This window comes from Dasypus novemcinctus, chromosome 5 (assembly GCF_030445035.2).
Source record: "Dasypus novemcinctus isolate mDasNov1 chromosome 5, mDasNov1.1.hap2, whole genome shotgun sequence".
NCBI classification, from domain to species: domain Eukaryota; kingdom Metazoa; phylum Chordata; class Mammalia; order Cingulata; family Dasypodidae; genus Dasypus; species Dasypus novemcinctus.
Window position 1 is genome coordinate 166,796,215 of NC_080677.1, and position 23,079 is coordinate 166,819,293.

Genomic DNA, 23,079 nt, shown 5'->3' on the forward strand with positions numbered 1-23,079 from the left:
GACCCCCGCTCCTGGGCGCGGGAGGCCAGGCCTCGCTGGCCTTAGAGGCCCCGCAGGCCCCACACAGGTCCCCCCGAGGCCCGAGGCAGCAGGCCAGGCACCCCGCGCCCCTCTGCCGCCCCTGGCGGCCACCCTCCCCGGCGTCCGACCCTGGCCTCAGCTCCCTGTGCCCGTGCCCCTCCAGGTCGAAGCTCAGAGGAGGCCCCTTCGCAGGTGACCGCGGCAGCGGCTCAAAGGTCACGCAGATAATGATTAAGCTGTGCATCCCCGGGAGGCTTTTGTCCTCCGCGGGCAGGAGCGGCCTGAGAGGCACCCGCGCCGCTGCCCCAGGAGGACGCCCAATGGCCGCGCGCGTCCTCGGGGGCCTGGCAGCCTTCCTGGCGCTTGCTGGGCTGGGCGCGGTGGTTGGGGGACCCCCGCCAGGGAGGAGCGCGGATCCCCAGCCGTGAGTGGAGGGCCGGGGAGCAGGGGACAGGATGCTCAGGGAGCCAGGCAGCCGCGGGTGGCCGAGCGGGCAGCAGGGCGCGGGGATGGGCGCGGGGCTGGGCGCGGGGCTGGGCTCTCGGCCGCCCGCGGCGGGCGCGGTGGTCTCGGACACGCTGTCTGCTCTGACCCCACAGGCCTCGGATGGCTGCAGAGAGGGGGAATTTAGTGTTTCTCACTGGACCTGCCCAAAACATTGAATTTAGAACTGCATCCCTAGGAAAAATTAAATTAAACGATGACGACCTCGGCGACTGCTTACATCAGGTAATTCAGGCGCGCTTGGCTGCCGCCAGCAGTCCCCTGGGCAGCGGCCCGAGACCCTCGGGGCAGGGCTGGGGCGGGAGGGGCTGGGGCGTCCAGACAAGACTGGGCGTGGCGCTGAGCTCACTGGCGTCCAGGGGTGCTGCTGCCTCGTGCTCGGGCGGTGGGAGCCCCTCTGCACCCCGAAGGCCGCCTGGCCCCCACGGAGTCTCCTGCAGGGGGAGGGCGCGACGTGCCCAAGGACACCCAGAGCTGCGCAGCCAGGCCTGGCACCCAGGGACGGGCTCCCAGAGGTACCCCAGTCTCCAACCGTGGGAAACCACATGGAAAATACGTTGCGTTGCCACTGCAAAGGGCACGGGACACGCCACGGCTAGTTTAGCTGGTCTGCCCTACATGGCATCGTTTTGGAGTTTTTAATAACAGGCAAGAATCTGTGCTTAGAATAGAATAGCCCTCAAGTTTTTATTATGCTGTTAACCCTTTCCTGCAAGATGCGAGACGTACACGGGCTTTTCATTCGCACGCTCCTCCTCTAGATCCAGAAAAACAAAGAAGATGTTGCAGATTTAAAAAGGAGCGCCCTGGCGCTGCCTCAGAACGTCTCTAGACAAATTCAGCAGCTCAGCTCCAGGGTAAGCCTGGCACCCGACCCCGTGGTCACGGCTCTCAGGGCCTGCGCTCTGGAACGGGTGTCCTGTAAGGATGCCCCTTTGGCCAAATGCCAGCTGGTGTGGGAGGAGCAGGGGGCCGCCGGGCTGCAGGGCTGCGCTCACGGCCCCTCTCTCCGCGCAGGGGTGGCTCCGCCCTGTGGCTCATTTTTATAAACCTCTGGGTGGGGACTGGAGGGCAGTGGGGGGAAGAATGCCGGAATGCCAGAAGGAACAGGCAGGGGCGGAGTGCGGAGGGATGGGGGGAGGGGTGGAGGGGGAGGGAAGGGGGAGGGAAGGGGGAGGGGGAGGGGAGGGACAGGGGGAGGGACAGGAGGCAGGGACAGGGGGAGGGACAGGGGGCAGGGACAGGGGGAGGGAAGGGGGAGGGACAGGGGGAGGGATGGGGAGGGAGACATGGGGAGACAGATGGGGGGCTCAGAGAAGGGTTGAGGAAGCCTCCCACCAACTAATCGATGCCCCCCGCCCCCCCAGCTTGTGGACCTCGAGAGGAAACTGCAGAGCTTGCAGCAGGTGAGGCCGTAACTGAGGAGCTGTGCGTCCCCAGAAACGGGCCCTGGGGGCCCACTCCAGGGCTCTGGGCACTCGGGATTTTTTTGGGGGGGGTATTTGTTTTTATAATGGTAACAAATATACACAAAACATCACTGTTGCCGTTTTGCCATCGTGAGTGCGCACTGCAGGGCGCTGCTGTAGCCCTTGCGCTGTCACCACCTCTGGGGCTAAGCTTTCTCATCGCCCGCACCGGCAGGACCCCGCCCCGCCTGCCCGGAGCCCCCAGCCCCTCTGAGGCCCGGGGCCTGCCCGGGAGGGCCTGGAGCCTGGGCCTCGGGCGGGGCAGTGCTGGGCTCCACCCGTCGCCCCCGCTGGCCCGAGGTGACGTTGGCTCCACTGCGGGCGTCTGGGTGGGCTGCAGCCGGCCTCCCCGAGGGGCCCAGGGACCTCCCACCCACCCGGCCGGCAGCTGGGGGCTGGAACCCGGGCCAGGCCAGGGCTGCGGGGGCCTGGGGGACCCGGGGCTGGGGGCAGGGGCAGTGCCCGCCGTGCGGCCGAGGAGAGGGGCAGCCAGGCCCCCTCTGACCGTCGCTGAGTGAGAGGAAACCAGAGAGGGCGGTTTGCCCCGGGTTTGCTTTCTTTAAGTCAGAGAACTGGACGACGGTCAGGCGAGAGTAGAGAACCGCTGTCCCCGCAAGCGCGGCCTCGACGGCAGTGCTCTGCGGACAGTGCTCTCGGGCGTGGGACGGTCCCTGCCTGGTAGAAGACAGTGGGTCTGGGGGCTCCTGGAGCCCGAGGGGCCGCCTCCCCCTCGTCCCAGCGCCCTGGGGGGGCTGAGGGTCTGCACCCCTCGTCCCAGCGCCCTGGGGGCGCCGAGGGTTGCCGTCCTGGCCCCCAGGCGGGCAGTGAAGGGGACTGGACTTCACGTCCTTTCTCAGGGCCGAGGAAGCGGCCGGGCCCCCCTGAAACCTCGGCTCTGTCCACCCGTGGCCGCTCACGTGGACGCACCCTTCCAAAAATCACAGCGGGGCCCTTCCCCGGCCCCGTCCAGGCTGGGGGTGCAAATGGTCCAGGACTGACCGCGAGGGCAACCTCAAGCATTTTTCAGTTTTTAATTTTTTCATTTTAATTAATTTATTTTAACTGTGGTAAAATACACACAACATAAACACCATTTTACCCATTTTAGGTAGACAATTCTTCGACATTAATTACCCTGACAACACTGTGACTCTCACCACTGCCTATTCTGGACTATTTCCATCAGCCTAAACAAACCCCTCGGCGGGAAGCCCCATTCGCCCTCCTGCCACTCCTCGTCACCCCCTTTCTGCTCTCTGCCTCTGAATTTGCTTATTCTAAGGATTTCACACAGTATTTGTCCTTTTGCGTCTGGCTTATTTCACTCAACGTGACATCCTCAAGCTTCATCCATGCTGAAGCATGTGCCGGCACTTCTTTCATGGCTTAGTGACGTTCCATCGTGACACACACCCCACTTGTTTCCTCCTCTCACCTGGCGATAGGCACGAGGGCTGCTTCTACCTGGGCTATTGTGAATAATGCTGCTGAGAGCACAGGTGTTCCGATACCTGTTCGAGTTCTTGCTTTCAGTTCTTAGGGGTATACGCCTAGGCCCAGGTGATTCTATGTTAAATTTTTGAGGAACACTAAGCTGTTTCCACAGCAGTTGCACCATTTTATATCCCTGCCAACAACCTGTGAGGATTCCTATTTTTTTGCATCCTCACCAACACTCGTTATTTTCAGTTTTTTAAAATAGCCACCCTGGAGGGTGTCAAGTGGTATCTCATTGTAGTTTTAATTTGCATTTCCCTAATGGCCAATGATATTGAGCGTCTTATTGGCCCTTTGAATATCCTCTTTGGAGAGATGTCTATTCAAACCCTGACCCTTTTTAAAATTGGGCTGTATTTTTTTGTTGAGTTGTAGGAGTTCTTTATATATTCTGGATATGAAACCTGTGTCAGATATATGGTGCCGAAATATTTTCTCCCATACTGTAGGTTGTCTTTTTACTTTCTTGATAATATCCTTTGATGCACAAAAGGTTTTAATTTTGATAAAGACCCACTTATCTATTTTTTCTTTTCTTTTCTGTGCTTTTGGTGTAAAATGTAAAAATCCATTGCTTACCACAAGGGTTACTACCAATATTTTCCTATATTTTCTTGTAAGAGTTTTATAGTTCTTGATTCTAATATTTAGGTCTTTTACCCATTTTGAATTGATTTTTATATACGATGATAAGTAGGCGTCCACATCACGTTCATTCTTTTTTATGTGTATTTCCAGTTGTCCCCAGTGCCATTTGTTGAAGATTCTGTTATTTCCCCATTGAATGGGCTTGGCACCCTTGTTGAAAAGCAATTGGCCCTAGATGTGTGATTTAACTCTGGACTTTCTACTCACTTCCATTGGTCTATATACCTATCCTTAGACCCATGCCACACTGTTTTAATTACTGCAGCTTTGTAGTAGGTTTGGAAATCAGTAAGTGTGAGCCCTTCAACTTTGTTCTTTTTCAAGATTGTTTAAGCTGCTTGGGGCCCCTTGCAGTTCCATGTGAATTTGAGGATCAGCCTTTCCATTTCTGCAAAAAAGGCTGCTGGAATTTTGATAGGGATTGCATTGAATTTATAGCTTTGTTAGGCAGAATTGGCATCTTAACAATATTAAGTCTTCCATTCCATGAACATAGGATGTCTTCCCGTTTATTTAGGTCTTCTTTAATTTCTTCCCTCAACTTGTTTAAATTTATTCCTAGGTGTTTTTATTCTTTTAGATGCTATTGTAAATGTAATTGTTTTCTTGATGTCCTTTCAGATTGTTCATTGCCTCTGCATTTTTATCTTATACACTGCAACTTTGCCGATTCATTTGTTAGTTCTAATAGCTTTTTTGTTGAGTCTTTATATATAAAATCATATCATCTGTGGACAGCAATACCTTACTTCTTCCTTTCCAAGTTGGTTGCCTTTTATTTCTTTCTCTTGCCTGACTGCTCTGGCTAGAACTTCCAGTACAATGTTGAGTGACAGCGGTGATAGCGGGCATCCTTGTCTTGTTCCTGATCTTACGGGGAGAGCTTTCAGTTTCACCACTGAGCATGGGATTTGCTGTGGGTTTTTAACTCATGCCTTTGTCATGTTGAGGAAGTTCCATTCCGAGCCTGAATGTTTTCATCATGATAGGATGATGGATTTTGTCAAATTTCTTTTCTGCATCAATTGAGATGATCATGCTTGTTTTGTTTTTTCCTTTTGTTCTATTAATGTTGTTTATTACATTCATTTTCTTATATTGAGCTATCCTTGCATTCCTGAAATAAATCACACTCTGTCATGGTGTATAATACTTATAATATACTGTTGGATTTTCCCAGTATCTTATTGAGGATTTTTGTATCTATATTCCTGAGAAATATTGGACTGAAAATTTCTTTCCTGTGCTTTCTTTATCTGGCTTTGGTATCAGAGTAATGCTGGCCTCATAGAATGAGTTAGGAAGTAATCCCTCCTCTTCTACTTTTTTTTGGGGGGGAATGTTTGAAGATAATTTATGTTGTATCTTCTTTTAATGTTTGGTAAAATTCAGCAGTGAAACCAACTGGTCCTGCACTTTTCTTTGTTAGGAATATTTTTATTACTGACAATCTCTTTACTTGGTTAGGTCTTTAGAAATTTCCTTTTCTTCTTGCATCAGATTAGGTCATTTGTGTGTTTCTAAGAATTTGTCCATTTCATCTAGGTTTTCTAATTTTTTTGTCATATAAATGATCATAGCACCCTCTTATAATCCTTTTTATTTCTGTAAGTTTGGTAGCAATATCCTCACTTTTATTCCCAATTTTAGTTGTGTCTTCTTTTTCTTTTGTTGACTTTATTGATCTTTTCAAAAAACCAACTTTTGTTTTGTTGATTCTATTGTTTTCCTATTCTCTATTTATCTCTGCTCTAATTTTTATTGTTTCCTTTCTAACCTCAAACACTTTTAGGTTTTTTGAGCAATTATATTTTCTTTCAATTAATTTTATTTATGTACACTCCATATTCACCAAACAATACTTTTAGTTTATACCCAAAAGAGATGAAGATCCGAAGTCACTGAGTTAAAGTCTTGTGGGAGACCCCGACTGCTCAGGCCTCAAGCCCACCCCACGCCCCTGTGCTGACCGGCCCCTCGTGCTGCAGCTGCAGGGTGCAGGCTCTCACAGCCCTGTGTCCTTCCAGAGAGTGGACAGCAGGGCTTGCAGCAGCCAGCCCTGCCAGCATGGGGGCACCTGCCTCAGCCTGCTGGACGCCTTCTTCTGCATCTGCCCCTTCCAGTGGACGGTGAGTCCCTGCCCTCGGGTAAGGCAATGCGAATCAGCGCCTGGGCCTCTTGGCTTCCTTCTTGGTCCGGAGTTTCTGGGGTTCTGTGGCCGCCCCCATCAGAATCTTTTCCGCCCCGGGGGCCAAATCACAGGCAGGATGGTTCTAAAACCCAAGTTCTGAGCAGAACCATCCTGGTTCGTGGGGGCGGGGGCTGCCCTCACTCGACAGCTGCAGGGACTTCTGTTAGCGTCCACTTGGCTGGTTCAATGTCGGAAAGCACTGAGCCAGTCTCAGGTGCCGGCGAGTGCTTGTGAGCTCCCTGCCCTGCGCTTGTGTGTGAGGATGCCTGGCAGGCCTGCTGCTTCTGCTTGAGGACTTAGCTGCACGGGCCGCCCACCCCGACACCTGGCCGGGCTCTTCCTCCGCCTGCAGGGTCCTCTCTGCTCAGTGGATGTGGACGAGTGTGAGGTCTATTCTGGGACACCTCTGAGCTGCCAGAACGGAGCCACGTGTGTCAATACCGCCGGGGGCTACAGGTACTCTCCACACCAGGGGGTTTGGGGAATATCTGAAACATGCATGGCTGATACCTGTATTGCCAGTGAAATCGGGTCTCCGTGGGGAGACCCGGGCTCCTGCTGCGCGTGTGCGAGCCACTGGCTTGGAGGAAGGGAGCTCCCGTGCCTCCTCTTGACCCTCTTGGATGCTTTCTCCAGGTCCCTCTAGGGTCCTGAGCAGCTGGAGGGGCCCAGGGACAGGATAGAGAGGGAGGGGGGCCTGAGGCCCAGGCTGGAGGGGGAGTGGGAGGGAGGGCCGGGGCTGGGAGAAGAGGGGAGAGGGAAGGAGTGGACGGGGAGGGAGGGCAAGGGCTGGGTGGGGCGGGCTGGAGGGCTCCTAGCCCAGCGGAAGGGCTTGTGGCCTCTGAGGAGTTGGGGTAGGAGAGCCCCATGCTGTGCTCACCGCGGCATCCCCAGTCCCTCAGTCAGGGGGTCCCTGGGGTCCCCCCCCCACGCCCTCTGGGGTCCCAGCATCCCAGGAACAGACTCCCAGGTTGTTTGACCAGGTCTGAGCCCCGAGGGCAGAGCAACAGCTTGAAGCTCCTTTTTAAAAAACTCAGCGCATCATCTTTCCCCTATTTCGGTGGGTCACTTGTATTCTGTGATTATTAAAAGATTAAGAAATGGTTGCTGGGGCATGAACAAATCCTTTAACCCCCTGGGCACACTCCCACTGGAAAAGGAGCTCGTCTTTGCTCTGTTCCTAGTGTCCCATCTCGCCCCTCGATCCCCTGTGACCGATCCATTCTAGCCTTGCAGTACAAACGAGAGCAGAAGCTTGGACTGCCATCTGAAAAGGCAGCGGGTCCTTCTCTTTCTGTTTTATCCACCCTTTCCATCTCTTGATCTGATCTTGAAAACATTTGCTCATTCCGGGTCATTGTTCCGTCTCAAATTTCCGGTGGGTGTGACGCCCACGAGTTTAATCAGCGTCCAGAACCTACCCTCAGCCCCCTGCCTCAGGCTCAGCGCTGCCGGCAGAGAGCCTCTGCTCCCGGCTGTGGGCGCGCGGCACCCCTGCGCTGTGAGCACCCGGCCTTGGGCGCGGGCACTTCCGCCCTCACTCCCCCAGAGCATGATCTCCTTGTCTCCTTTACGGGTGCTTATCAGCAAGGACTGCTACCTGGAGACACCAGGAACCTCCTCTCCCGGCCCTCACCCTCTGGGCCCTGGCTTCTAGGAACGGCCTTGGGATTCCATCTTGCGATGGCTGTGCCCTCCAGGTCAAGGTCAACAGAAGGGCTGGGGGGGGGGGGTGTTCCACTGGGGACAGAACTGTCACCCAAGCAAGGGAAGTTTCCTTCTTTGTCCTAGTCAGATTAGAAAATGAAAAAACCCCGTCAACGCTCCGACTCTGCGGCAGGCACCGGGTGGGAGCTCTGACCGATTCAATCCCTTTGTATTCAGGGGCTAAAGCTATTTTGTGTCTCCAAAGTTGAACTTTGGGGAAGCAATGTGCACACACGTATGAGAGATGCATTTTGCTTGGCAGGCGTGCCGTAACATGAGCCTCTAATTGCTGTCTGGAAGTGATTTTGTCCTAGTTTCTGCCGTTCCTCCATTTGCTGGATCCCATTTTCTCCTCCTGAAATGGGAACGGTTCAAGAAGTCTCAGTTGATTGGGCCCCCCTCCCCACTCAGGCTTATGAAACAGGGAGGCTTTTTGAAGAAATGAAAGCAAATAGAGAAATGTGCATAGGCATGAGATTTGATTCTTGCTCTGTGGACCTGAACAAAACGGCGACGGTTTGGCTGCCTGCCCGAGTGAGCAGTCCTAACTGTGTGAGGCCAGGGCTGGCTGGTCGGCTTCCCTGAGGCCGGAAGGCAGGGACCTCAGGGGGCGCTGGGGACCTGGGGGGGTACTGGGGACCTCGGGGGGCACTGGGGACCTCGGGGGCACTGGGGACCTCGGGGGGCACTGGGGACCTCAGCGGGTGCTGGGGACCTTGGGGGGCACTGGGGACCTTGGGGGGCACTGGGGACCTCGGGGGCACTGGGGACCTCAGCGGGTGCTGGGGACCTCGGGGGGGTACTGGGGACCTCGGGGGGGTACTGGGGACCTCGGGGGCACTGGGGACTTCGGGGGGCACTGGGGACCTCGGGGGCACTGGGGACCTCAGCGGGTGCTGGGGAGCTCGGGGGGCACTGGGGACCTCGGTAGGGACCTTGGTGGGACTGGGAACCTCGGGTGGGACATTGGGGACCTCGGGGGGCACTGGGGACCTCGGTTGGGACATTGGGGACCTCAGGGGGCGCTGGGGACCTCGGGGGGGCGCTGGGGACCTCGGCGGGCGCTGGGGACCTCGGGGGGGCACTGGGACCTCAGGGGGGCACTGGGACCTTGGGGGGGCACTGGGGACCTCGGGGGGGCGCTGGGGACCTTGGGGGCACTGGGGTCGGGGGCACTGAGACCTCGGGGGGGCACTGGGGACCTCGGGGGGCGCTGGGGACCTCGGGGGGCGCTGGGGACCTCGGGGGGTGGCGCTGGGGACCTCGGCGGGCACTGGGGACCTCGGGGGGCACTGGGGACCTTGACGGACTGGGGACTTCGGGGGGAGTGGGTACCTCGGTGGGCGCTGGAGACCTCAGCAGGGACCTTGGGTGCTGGCTGAGGACCCTGGGCAGGGCTGCCCGGGGCCAGGCTCCTGCAGGGCCCCAGGGCTGGGGGACAAAGGATGAGAGTCTTCTCCTAGTGGGGTTAAAATTTATCTTCACGGAGGTGACACACTCTGCAAACTCGTCCTTACTAAAAAGAAAGCCGTTTCCTGGGAAAGTTTTGTGTAATGTTCTTCTTCGGAGCAGTGAACCAGAAATGCCTGCGTGGAGAGCTGGGTCACATGCTTGGCCTCGGGCCTAGATGGCTTTTTAGGGAAAGAAGTGGTTTTATTCCTGCCCACCGCCCCCACCCCCCGCAAAAAAATGATTATTTAATTTCTTCTAATTCATATCACTGGTGGGTTTTCAAATGTGCAGTGCTTAAAGCACGAGGATAGCCTGGTTTCAGCTCAGATGGTGGTGAGCTATTAAGCTTGTTACCTCTTTCGGCTAGTCAGTTATATTAATATTGGACCATGGACTATAACACAAGTTAAACTATGACTATGGAAGCATTTGGCTTCTCAGTTGCCAAGTGCACTTTCAGGGCTTTGTTCAGTGGGAACCAAATTGGCAAAAGTCATTACACAGATGACACCCACTGGATCAGCAGCTAATAATTAAGTCAGGAACGGAAATAATTTACTTTTAAAGATACAATATATGGTGTTTATTTTCCCTTGGGGGAGATGTATAATAATTGCTCTTTTTCTTTAAAGGGCATATCAAGACACATTTGCATTTTGCATGCAAACAGTGTTATGTCAAAATTCAGATAAAAATGCAAAATCTCCATATTAGTTCTCCTTTTCAGGACATAGGAATGTGAAGTGGGAAAATCCGGTTTTAACTCATCTTCTGCCAATTATTCACTGGGTGGCTTGGGCAGCGTGAGCCTCAGTTTCCAGTCTGTAAAATGGGGTTAGCAGCACTAACCTTCAGGGGCGTGCCAGAAGCTGGACATGCTGTCGGCCCCGCCCTCTCCTGCTTCCTCCTCACTAAGCCCAGTGAAGAACCGTCCTTTGTAGCCACTTGGGGAATAAGGTTCAAGTCTGCTGGTCTCCAGGGGACGTGGCGGGGAAGGAGGAGGAGCAGACACGTAATGCTGAGCGGCGAGTCACGAGCAGCCTCCTCTCAGGCCTGATTTCCGGCTGCACAGCCTCCTGCACATGCCCTACGGGCACATGCCACATCTGTGGGAAATTGTGCTTATGGACGGGGATGTGTTACTGGAAACTGAGGCAGAGGGGTTCGGTGCTGTGCGGGAGGTGGACACCCCCGGGTGGAGCAGGATGTAAACCTGGGCAGTTCCTGCACACTCTGCTCCCAGGGGTGGGAGGCTGGCCTGAAGGAGAACGGGGAGCTGGTGGGGAGCCGGGAGGGGCCTATTAGCAGTGAAGCAGCCTGGCCTGAAAGTGGGATGCTGGAGGAGAGGAGGGGCAGGGAGGAGAGGAGGGGAGGGGCAGGGAGGAGAAGAGGGGCAGGGAGGAGAGGAGGGGGCAGGGGAGGAGGGGAGGGGAAGGCTGCAGGGAGGAGAGGAGGGCAGGCTGCAGGGAGAAGGGGAGGGGCAGGGAGGAGAGGAGGGGCAGGGAGGAGGGGAGGGGCAGGGAGGAGAGGAAGGGCAGGGGAGGAGGGGGAGGGGAAGGCTGCAGGGAGGAGAGGAGGGCAGGCTGCAGGGAGGGAGGGCAGGCTGCAGGGAAGAGAGGAGGGGCAGGGAGGAGGGGAGGGGCAGGGAGGAGAGGAAGGGCAGGGAGGAGGGGAAGGCTGCAGGGAGGAGAGGAGGGCAGGCTGCAGGGAGGAAGGGCAGGCTGCAGGAAGAGAGAGGGCAGAGAGGGGAGGGCAGGCTGCAGGGAGGAGAGGAAGGGCAGGGAGGAGGGGAAGGCTGCAGGGAGGAGAGGAGGGCAGGCTGCAGGGAGGAGAGGGCAGGCTGCAGGGAAGAGAGGAGGGGCAGAGGAGGAGGGGAGGGCAGGCTGCAGGGAGGAGAGGAGGGGCAGGGAGGAGAGGAGGGCAGGCTGCAGGGAGGAGGGGAGGGGCAGGAGGAGGGGAGGGGAAGGGCAGGGAGCAGGGAGAAGGGGAGGGGCAGGGAGAGGAGGGGCAGGAGGAGGGGAGGGGAAGGCTGCAGGGAGGAGAGGAGGGCAGGCTGCAGGGAGGAAGGGCAGGCTGCAGGGAAGAGAGGAGGGGAGGGCAGGCTGCAGGGAGGAGAGGAGGGGCAGGGAGGAGGGGAGGGCAGGCTGCAGGGAAGAGAGGAGGGGAGGGCAGGCTGCAGGGAGGGGAGGGGCAGGGAGGAGGGGAGGGCAGGCTGCAGGGAGGAGGGGAGGGGGCAGGGAGGAGGGGAGGGCAGGCTGCAGGGAGGAGGGGAAACTCCCGCGGTGGGAGGGCTGATGCTTGGCTCCCTCTGAAGTTTAGTCACCACTCGCTGTGATCTATGGCACTGGATTAATGAGAAGGCCGCCTTGGGCCGCTCGGAAACGCAGCGCCTTAACGCAGCCGTTTTTACCTCGTTACACACTGCGTGGGGCCCGCTCTGACCCGCTCCGAAAGGCGAATCTAATGTTGTGGAATTTAAGAGAAGTTTAATTATTTGAGTACAGAGAGGCTAGGACTCAGTAATGATTTTGAGAAGGAAAAATGGTTTATTGACGCCGGCCGGACTCGGGAGCTTTCAGTTTGAATCTCGAGCCCCGAACAAGATTTTCAAAGGTCTTTTATACAGAGAAGAAAAGCTAAATAGTCTCTTTGTTTCAGTTTTCAATAGGCTTTAATTAGCATATATCTTTTTCACATCTTAAGTAAGCTTTTAGCAAAGACTCCAGACATTCTAGATAAACCTTGTTTTTGCATTTCCCTTAAATACTTAAAGTTTATAGCCCTTGCTTTGTTAAACATTTCCTGAGACTGGAGCTTGTTGTCACTGTCCTTAAGGGCAGGACTGCAGCTTCTTACCGTTTCACACTTACAAATCAAACAACTTAGTTATTTCTAAAAAGACACAAGTCAAACAGCTTAGTTATTTCTGAAGAAACAAAGAGCCTTCCACCCATAGCCCACATCACTAACTGGGCTCAGAGTCGTCACTCGCTGAGCCCGGGACCCCCTGTGCGGGCGGGCAGGACGCGTGCAGCAGCCTTCCCTGCGCTGCTGGTCGGTGGCTCTTCGTCCCCAGAAGGCCCCAGAAGGTCACCCCGGCCATCGTTCCTGGGCCCCTTCGGCTGGCTCAGTTCGCCCCTCCTGAAGCTTCTGGCATTGCCGCGCCTGAGGGGCCCTGCGCTCAGGCCCCCGCCCAGGCCCCCCGCCCTCAGGTCCCCCCCCCCCCCGCCCCCCCGCCCTCAGGCCCCCCACCCCCCGCCCCCCCGCCCAGGCCCCCCGCCCTCAGGTCCCCCCCCCGCCCTCAGGTCCCCCCCCCGCCCCCGCCCTCAGGTCCCCCCCCCCGCCCCCCCCGCCCAGGCCCCCCGCCCTCAGGTCCCCCCCCCGCCCTCAGGTCCCCCCCCCGCCCCCCCGCCCAGGCCCCCCGCCCAGGCCCCCCGCCCTCAGGCCCTGTGCCCCCCTCGGGCCACACGTCCGGCTCAGCGAAGCCGGGTCTGGAGAATCATCCGGAAGCGCCCTGCCCCCTGGGCTCTTCGCTGGACAGGGAGTGACGGCGGCCGGCGCCAGCTGCGTCCCGGGCCCTAAGCCTCACGCGCGGGACGCGTGTCTGGTGGCCGGGGGGCACGGCCCTTTGCCGTCCAACACTGCCTGCCCGGGGGCCTGCGGCCGCGCCCTCGCCCGCAGCCCGGCCCCGACCCTGGAGGGCACTCGAGCCCTGGGTGGCGCCGCCCTTGGGTGGCCCCCCACAGCGTGTGGGGTCCGGGGCGCCCCCTGTGCGCCGCCACGGCCTGGGGCCCGGGGCGTTGCCGGGGCGTTGCCGCCCGGCCCTGACTGCGCCCTCCGCAGCTGCCGCTGCCCGCCCGAGGCCTTCGGGCCGCAGTGCGCCTCCACCTACGACGACTGCGTCGGCGGCTCGCGCCTGCTCTGCGCGCACGGCGTCTGCGAGGACCTGGTGCGCGTGCGCGCCGGAGAGGTGGGTGCGCGTGCGCGCCGGGAGACGCCGCCCCAGGGGCCCCGGCCTCCTCTGGGACCCCCGCGCCCCTCACAGGACCCTGCGCCCCTCACAGGACCCTGCGCCCCTCACAGGACCCTCCCTTCAGCCTCCTCGAGGACCCCGGTGCCCCTCACAGGACCCCCGTATCCCTCACAGGACCCCCGCGCCCCTCACAGGACCCCCGCGCCCCCTCACAGGACCCCTCCCTTCAGCCTCCTCTAGGACCCCCGGTGCCCCTCACAGGACCCCCGTATCCCTCACAGGACCCCCCGTGCCCCTCACAGGACCCCCGTGCCCCTCACAGGACCCCCGTATCCCTCACAGGACCCCCCGTGCCCCTCACAGGACCCCCGTATCCCTCACAGACCCCCGTATCCCTCACAGGACCCCCGTATCCCTCACAGGACCCCCGTATCCCTCACAGGACCCCCGCGCCCCTCACAGGACCCCCGTATCCCTCACAGGACCCCCGCGCCCCTCACAGGACCCCCGTATCCCTCACAGGACCCCCGTGCCCCTCACAGGACCCCCGTATCCCTCACAGGACCCCCGTATCCCCTCGCAGGACCCCGTGCCCCTCACAGGACCCTGCGCCCCTCACAGGACCCTGCGCCCCTCACAGGACCCTGCGCCCCTCACAGGACCCCCGTATCCCTCACAGGACCCCGTATCCCTCACAGGACCCCCGCATCCCTCACCAGGACCCCCGCATCCCTCACAGGACCCCCGTATCCCTCACAGGACCCCCGTGCCCCTCGCAGAACCCCCGTATCCCTCACAGGACCCCCGCATCCCTCACAGGACCCCCGCGCCCCTCACAGGACCCCCGCATCCCTCACAGGACCCCCGCGCCCCTCACAGGACCCCCGCGCCCCTCACAGGACCCCCGCGCCCCTCACAGGACCCCCGTGCCCCTCACAGGACCCCCGTATCCCTCGCAGGACCCCCGTATCCCTCGCAGGACCCCCGTATCCCTCGCAGGACCCCCGCGCCCCTCACAGGACCCCCGTATCCCTCGCAGGACCCCGTGCCCCTCACAGGACCCCCGCGCCCCTCACAGGACCCCCGCGCCCCTCACAGGACCCCCGTATCCCTCACAGGACCCCCGTATCCCTCACAGGACCCCCGCGCCCCTCGCAGGACCCCGCGCCCCTCACAGGACCCCCGTATCCCTCGCAGGACCCCCGCGCCCCTCGCAGGACCCCGTGCCCCTCGCAGGACCCCCGCGCCCCTCACAGGACCCCCGTATCCCTCACAGGACCCCCGCGCCCCTCACAGGACCCCCGCGCCCCTCACAGGACCCCCGCGCCCCTCACAGGACCCCCGCGCCCCTCACAGGACCCCCGCGCCCCTCACAGGACCCCCGCATCCCTCACAGGACCCCCGCGCCCCTCGCAGGACCCCCGTATCCCTCGCAGGACCCCCGTATCCCTCACAGGACCCCCGTATCCCTCACAGGACCCCCGCGCCCCTCACAGGACCCCCGTATCCCTCACAGGACCCCCGTATCCCTCACAGGACCCCCGCGCCCCTCGCAGGACCCCGCGCCCCTCACAGGACCCCCGTATCCCTCGCAGGACCCCCGCGCCCCTCGCAGGACCCCGTGCCCCTCGCAGGACCCCCGCGCCCCTCACAGGACCCCCGTATCCCTCACAGGACCCCCCGCGCCCCTCACAGGACCCCCGCGCCCCTCACAGGACCCCCCGCGCCCCTCACAGGACCCCCGCGCCCCTCACAGGACCCCCGCATCCCTCACAGGACCCCCGCGCCCCTCGCAGGACCCCCGTATCCCTCGCAGGACCCCCGTATCCCTCACAGGACCCCCGTATCCCTCACAGGACCCCCCGTGCCCCTCACAGGACCCCCCGCGCCCCTCGCAGGACCCCCGTATCCCTCACAGGACCCCCGCATCCCTCACAGGACCCCCGTATCCCTCACAGGACCCCCGCGCCCCTCGCAGACCCCCGTATCCCTCGCAGGACCCCGCGCCCCTCGCAGGACCCCCGCGCCCCTCGCAGGACCCCACGCCCCTCACAGGACCCCCCGCGCCCCTCGCAGGACCCCCGCGCCCCTCACAGGACCCCCGCGCCCCTCACAGGACCCCCGTGCCCCCTCTCGCCCCTCCCCGCACCCCTCGCAGGACCCCCGCGCCCCTCGCAGGGACCCCCGCGCCCCTCGCAGGACCCCGCGCCCCTCGCAGGACCCCCGCGCCCCCCTCTCGCCCTCCCCGAGCCTCCCCGGGCCTCTCCCCACGGGGACCCCAGGAGGCCTGTCCCGGCTGCGGGGCCCGGCGCTGGGCGCTGGGAGGACGGGCCGCGCCTGGGGACGGGCTGGGGACGGGCCGCGTTCGCAGCGCCCTCGCGGGCGGCTCGTGGGTCCGCCTGTCCCCGCGCGGCCCCGACCCCCGGCCCAGCCCCTGGCGGCCTGCGGGCAGCCGCGGCCCAGCTCCCCCCGCGTGAAGGGAGAGCTCCCGGGGGGAGGCCGAGGGGAGCCGGGACCCCCGTCCCGAGCACGGCGCCCTCGCCCCCGCGCTCCGTGGTCTCCTGGCGCGGGCTCCCCAGCACCTCCGGGTGGCCGCTCCCCCCCGAAGGCCCCCCGCGGCCCTGGGGGTCCGCTCTGCCGGGCCCCGACCCTGCCCTTGTCGCCGCAGCCCAGGTACCGCTGCGTCTGCGAGGCGGGCTGGACCACGGAGCCGGGCAGCGCGGCCTGCACGCGCGACCTGGACGAGTGCGGCGCGCGGCCCTGCTCCCCGCTGGCGGCCTGCGCCAACGCCCCCGGCTCCTTCTCCTGCGGGGGCCTGCCCCGGCAGGTAGGCGGGCGCGGGAGGGCGGCGCGCGGCGGGCGCTGGCCGCGGCGGGGGGCGCGCAGGCCCGTGCTCGCCCCTGGGACCCCTCCAGGGCGCGTCTGGGCGGGTGGGCGCGGCCCCTCCTCGGGCCGGGCCCTCGGCGTGCGCCCCTCCACGGCAGGGGGCCAGCCGGGGCCGCGCCGGGCGCTCCGTGGGCCCAGGTCTCGGAGGCCCCCGGCGTCCAGGCCGCGTGGCGTCTGCCCTGCTCGGCCGGAGTGCCCCAGGCGGCCGCCGCCCTGGGAGCTCCGAACGGGCCGCGTTCTCTGCTTAGGACTGGAAAATCTAAAAAGGAATTGATAAAGCAAGTAAAGACGCCTTTCCTGTCCTGGTTCTCAGGTGCAAGTGAAACTCGCACATCATCATCTGCCAGTGACCGTCTCTATAAACTAGCAATCAGAAAAAGAAACTATTTAAATGATAGGATGGGCAATGTGTTCTTCAATTCTTTTTGTTAATGGAGAGGAAAACGAGAGACAAAAATGTTTGTTTTCCTGTTAATCACCTTTTTCACCCAGATGTCAAAATAACATGCTACTTATAAAATATAAAGACGAAAGAGAGAGAGAGGAGAGAGAGACAGAGGTAAACTCCTAGTGGTACTCTATTTAGATCAGAGGGTAGAAACATTCTAAAGGCTTTAAAAGGTTTTAAGTATCAATTTGAATAAGTGGGAAAAGTCAGGAGTAAAACCGTGTTCCTAAGGACCAGCCGGCCACCCCCTCCCCTCCCCTCCCTTCCCCTCCCCTCCGCTCTCCCTTCTCCTTTTTTCCTGTGCTCTCCCAAACACACATTTGCAGGTTCTACAAATGATTCCGCAAAATCAGTTTCATACTCGGAATATTTTTGTAAAATTTGGCATTTTCAATTAAAATATATATGGGGAAATGATTTCAAGGCAGTATTGTGTGTGCACATGTGTGTGTTATTTAAATAGTTGTTAGGATTTGGTGGGATGTGTGAGTGACAATGCTTTCAGCTGCCCCTACTGACCACTGAGCAGTTTTTGTTTTTTCTGTTAAACAATGCCGCGACAGATGTCCCCTGCCCTATGGCTTTATATACTTGTAGTTTCATCACTGTGGAGTACGTTTCAAGAAGTGGGAGTGTTTGTTAAAGGACACATATTGAAAAGAAATTCATGAGTGCTGCCAGGCCTCCTTCCAAGAGGTTCTAGCAGTGGAGTGCCTGTCAGTCCACTACAGCATCTCCACTGTGGCTGCCTCTTTGCCAGTTTGTTCTGTTTTGTTTTGTTTTATTTTCGCCTATCTGATGAGATAGTATATCTCATTATAATCTCTGAACCCTTGAGTTGAGAGCGCATTTACATTGTTGACTATCTGTGTTCCTCTTTTGTTGACTTGTCTGTAGAGCTAACCTTTGAAATCTTGTTTTTCTAGGCTGGCAAGGAAATGGATATGATTGCCAAGACATCAATGAATGTGCGCTAAATAACGGCGGCTGCTCTGTGGCTCCACCTGTGAAATGCGTGAACACACCTGGCTCTTCCTACTGCCAGGCCTGTCCCCCAGGTACTGCCCCACAGGTCCCGGCACCCATAGGCCAAACACGTGTTTGAGAAACAGAATCCTGTTCTCTATTTTAAGTGTGATTCCCATCAGAGGAGAGTAGCTGAGTAGGGCAGAAAGCTCTACGTCACTTACAGATTCAGGGCACATTGATACAGCTCTCCCATCCGGAAGACACGACACATTTGGAAGATCAGTGGAAAACCGTGTCCTTTGCAGGCAGTGAAATAGGCAACTGGGACGAGGCTGGATTTGAAACATTTTCTGTGGTTCACAGACCTGTGGCCTTGTTCCCACCAGTGACCTCGCCATGTTGAGGGCTCCCCGGGTGTTTGGCATGCAGTTTATTAAATAAAAGGCTGCTGGCAGGCCTGCAGCACGTGCCCATCCCTGCTCCTCCTGAAGGAGACTCCCCTGCTTCCTCCCATCTGGAGAAGCTGTGCCAGGCGTGGCGGGGTAGCCTGGCCCCAGGACACGCGGCCCCCTCGATGGCGCTAAGGACACCCGCTGCCGTGCTAGAAATGGCGACTTCCTGGGTGCCAGCACTTTCTAGGCCTGCTGGTAGCTCTGTATCTTTTTCCATGAGGAACAGCCCAGAACCTTCTCTGCACTCAGGCTCCTAATTCTCGCTGCTCTGGTGGTCGATGGTGGGCCTGTCTTTGCTTCTCCTCTGTATCTTTACGTCTTCTGCTTTGAGGAGAGGGCTCGTGGCTGCGCGTGCCAGGCTGGAAGCTCCTCTCATGCCTTCCTTTCGTCCTGGCCCTGCTCCTGACCGCTGTCCTCGCTCCATCAGGGTACCAGGGTGACGGCAGAGTGTGCGTGCTCGAAGACGTCTGCTCCGTCCACAACGGCGGCTGCCACCCGCATGCGTCCTGCTCCGCGACTCTAGGTAACAGCCCGTCTCTCCCCTGACCCTGAGGACAAGGTGACATCTTAAAAATAGAAGCCCCTGTCCTCAGAGTTTTTATTTTAACCTTCAACCAAACAGCTAAGCTATGCTGTAGACCTGTATGTTTGGATTTTTTAAAAAAGATTTATTATTTTTATTTCATTTATTTTAATTTATCCTCCACCCGTCCCTCAGATGGTTCTCTCATCTGCCTGCTCATTGTTTGCTTGCCTTCTCCAGGAGGCACTGGGGCCCCAACCGGGACCCCCACGTGGGAGGCGTGTGCCCAATGGCCTGAGCCACGTCCACTCCCCTGGGTTGTTTTAATGCCTTTAGTGATTTAAAGCTCTATTTTAGGAATTATCCCCCAAAGTAAATAAGCCAACTGGGCAGCTCCTGACCAGGTTCCCCCGAGCAGGAAGGAGAAAGGGAGGGAGAAGGGCCTGCACCTCTCTCCAGGGACACTGCTATTTCCAGCCACCGGCCAGCGCCAAGCCCACTGCCAGGCAGGCTGGCAGGCGTGAGGCTGGCAAGAGTTAAGGAGTCCTCCTCCAAAGAAGGGGCCCTGGGTCGAGGGCCATGGCCAGTGGTGTCTGGTTGTCAGCTCAAGGCTGCCAAAGCAGTTAGACCAGAAATGAGCTGGCTCTACAGCGGGGGTGTGTTGGCTTACAAGCTTACAGTTCCGAGGCCGTGAGAAATGTCCAAGTCAAGCCTTCATCAGGAGAGGGTCCTCCCCGCGCTCAGCTGAGGGCGGCCCAATGGCCGCGCCTGCTGGTCCTGCTTCCAGGGTTCTGTTGGTTAGAGCTTCTGGGCCCCGGGGCTTTCTCTTTCTGCTTTGGGGCATTTCTCATCTGTGTGCGATTCCAGTTTATAACAGACTGCAGTAAGAGGATCAAGACCCACCCTGGGACATGCAATCTAATCAGAGGCCCTTAATTGAAGCCATTTAATCAAAAGGACCCACCTATAATAGGTTTGCATGCACAAGAGTAGATTAGCTCTATTTTATTTTATTTTTTAAAATAAAAATCTATTTTTATTTTGCGAATTTTTTAAACAATTCCCCTCCCCCCATTGCTTTGTGCTCACTGTGTCCATTTGCTGTGTGTTCTTCTGTGTCTGCTTGTCTTCTCTTTAGGTGGCACTGGGAACCAATCATGGGACCTTCCAGAGTGGGAGAAAGGCACTCAATCTCTTGTGCCACCTCAGCTCCCTGGCCTGCCGTGTCTCTTATTTTCTCTCCTTTTTGCCTCTTTTCATTGCGTCATCTTGCTATGCCAGCTCTCCGCATGGCTAGCACTCTGTGTGGGTCAGCACTCCTGCATGGGCCAGCACTCCTGTGCTGGCCAGCTCACCTTCACCAGGAGGCTGGGGGAATCAAACCTGGACCTCCTGTTTGGTAGACGGGAGCCCAATTGCTTGAGCCACATCCACTTCCCTAGATTAGCTTTACGAACAGAATTTTCTGGGGGTCCACAAAAGCCTCAAACTACCACGGACCCTTGTAAAGGGGCTCAAAGCTATAGATATCCTGTGTGGATGCTGAGCTTTCTCCTGGAAATGTGAGATCAGTTTTTATGTACACCAGTCATGTGTGAAATAGATATTTATCCCACCCTTAACAATAATGGGTACTACTGTTATTTTTCATCTTGGCCAATTTTATAGGCAAAAATTAGTTCCCAACATTTTAATTTGCACCCCATAATATTAGTAATTAGTGCTTTTCATATTTTAACAGCCATTTGTTTTTTTTCTATTTGTTCATGGTATTTGCTCATTTTTATTGGGATAATCATTGTCTTACTGACTTGTAAAATTTCACTATGTACTAGGGGTATTAACTCATTATCTGTCCTTTGTTTTACAAGAATTTTTCCTGGCATGTTGTTTTACTTTTCTTTTTGTGGTGGTGGTTTCTATTTAGAAGTTCAAAATTTTTATTTAATCAAAGAGACCATTCTTTTCTTTTATGATTTATCCCCCTAAAATCATGTTTAGGAAGGCCTTTCCTACCAAATGCTTTAAAAAATAATCAAATACATTTTCTTTGTCTCTTTTATGTTTCTATCTTTTTATATTAAAATCCTTTAATCTTTTTAGGATTTATTTATTTTTATTAGAGGATTTATATATTTACAGTAAAGACATACATAAAATTCAGTATTCCCATTCACCACTCTGAATTGGTATAGAACATTTGTTACAATTGATGATAGCACAGTTTTATAATTGTACTATTTACTAATGTCCATGGTTTAACTTCTGATTCACTGTGTAGTGTAGTTTCAAGGATTTTTTTCCTAAAATATGTAATCTAACATTTCCCCTTTTAATCATTGTCAGATATCTATTCGGTGCTTTTAATTAGCAAACATTTCTGTCATTCCACATAGGAGCCCTGTGCACTTTAAGCCTTCCCTTCCCACTGCCTGTCCCCACCCCGCCCATGGTATCCTGCCTTCTAGATTCTGAGTTTGCTCATTCTAGTAGTTTCCAATTAGTGAGATCATACAGTGTTTGCCCTTTTGTGTCTGGCTTATTTCACTTACATCTTCAAGGTTCATCCATGTTGTTGTACCTATCAGGATTTCATTTCTTTTTACAGCTAAATAATATTCCATTGTATGTATACATCACAGTTTATTTATCCATTCACCAGCAACTTTAGTTTCTTCCATCTCTTGGAAATTATGAATAATGTTGCAATGAACATTGGTGTGCAAATATCTCTTGGAGTCTCTGCTTTCAGTTCTTCTGGGTATATACCTAGTGGTGGGATTGCCAGGTCATATGGAAATTCTACGCTTAGCTTTTGAGGAACTGCCAAACCCTTCCACAGCACTTGCACCGCTTTACATCCCCATCAGCAATGAATGAGTGTTCTTATTTCTCCACAGCCTCTCCAAAACTTGTTGTTTTTCATTTTTGTTAATAGTAGCCATTCTAATAGGTGTGAAATGGCATCTCGTTGTGGTCCTGGTTTGCTTTTCCCTGATGGCTGATGACGCTGAGTCTCTCCCATGTACTCTTCTTTGGAGATGTCTATCAAGTATTTTGCCCATTTTAAATGTGGGTTATTTGTTCTTCTGTTGTTAAGTTGAAGGGTTTCTTTATATCCTGTGGATATTAACCCTTTATTGGATATGTGGTTTCCAAATGTTTTCTCACATTATGTAGGATTTTATTTTACTTTCATAATTAAGTTCTTAGAGGCACAACAGTTTTTAATTTTGATGAGGTCCTATTTATCAGTTTTTCCTTTTGTGGCTTGTGCTTTAAGAAACAGTTGCCTAACACAAGGTCCTGAAGATACTTCCCTACATTTTCTTCTGAGAGTTTTCTAGTTCTAACTCATATATTTTGGTCTTTTATCCATTTTGAGTTGATATTTGTTTTCATTTCTGATTTTAATTATTTGTACCCTCTCTCTTTTTTTCTTCGTCAGTCTAACTAAAGTCTTGTTAATTTTATTGATCTTTTCAAGGAACCAACTTTTGCTTTTGTTGATTCTATTGTTTTATTGTTTTCTATTTAATTTTCCTCTGCCCTATTCATTGCTATTTCCTTTCTTTTGCTTTTTTATGTTTAGTTTGTTCTTCCTTTTCTAGCTCTTCCAGTTTTGAGGGTAGGTTTCTGATTTGAAGTTTTTCTTCTTTTTTTATTGTAAGCATTTAGAGCTTTAAAATTTCCTCTCAGCAGTGCTTTCACTGCATCCCGTAAGTTTGGTATGTTGTATTTTCATTTGCCTGGAGATGTTTCCTAATTTTGCTTCTGATTTCCCCTTTAACCCATTGGTTAAGAGTACATTGTTTAATGTAACGTATTTGTGAATTTTACATTTTTTCCTCTGTTACTGATTTCTAACTTCATTCCATTGTGGTTGGAGAATATCTATTGTATGGTTTCAGTATTTTTTAATTTATTGGGACTTGTTTTGTGATTTAAGATATGGTCTATGCTAGAGAATGATCCATGGGCCCTGGAAGAGAATGTGTATTCGTTTTTGTTGGGTGAAGTATTCTAGATAGGTCAGTTCATTTAGAGTATTGCTCAAGTCCTGTGTTTCCTTACTGATCTGCTGAATGGGAGCTCTGTCCATTATTTAAAGTGGTATAGTAAAGTTTCCTACAATAAATATAGAATGTGAATTTCTCCCTTTAAATCTGTATTTGCTTCATAAAGTTTGGGCTTTATTCTTAGGTAAATATATATATATATATATATCTTCTTGTTGAAAAGTCCCCTTCATCAGCATATAATGATTTTCTTTGTCCCTCATAGTTGTTTTTTACTTAAAGTCTATTTTATCTGATATTAGTATAGCTAGCTTAGCTCT

General features: G+C 55.7%; 1 protein-coding gene across 1 annotated transcript in view; it reads left to right on the forward strand.

The window, feature by feature from the left end:
• Positions 1-317: 317 nt before the first annotated feature.
• The window catches only part of CUBN (cubilin), a 242,374-nt gene continuing 219,612 nt past the window's right edge, over positions 318-23,079 (forward strand). The window contains exons 1-10 of the mRNA XM_058297911.1: positions 318-445; positions 621-750; positions 1,287-1,382; positions 1,893-1,931; positions 6,167-6,268; positions 6,683-6,786; positions 13,333-13,459; positions 16,131-16,293; positions 17,723-17,854; positions 18,645-18,740. Coding sequence (XP_058153894.1) covers positions 342-445; positions 621-750; positions 1,287-1,382; positions 1,893-1,931; positions 6,167-6,268; positions 6,683-6,786; positions 13,333-13,459; positions 16,131-16,293; positions 17,723-17,854; positions 18,645-18,740 — 1,093 coding nt within the window. The 5' untranslated portion in view covers positions 318-341. The remainder of the gene's footprint in view (positions 446-620; positions 751-1,286; positions 1,383-1,892; positions 1,932-6,166; positions 6,269-6,682; positions 6,787-13,332; positions 13,460-16,130; positions 16,294-17,722; positions 17,855-18,644; positions 18,741-23,079) is intronic.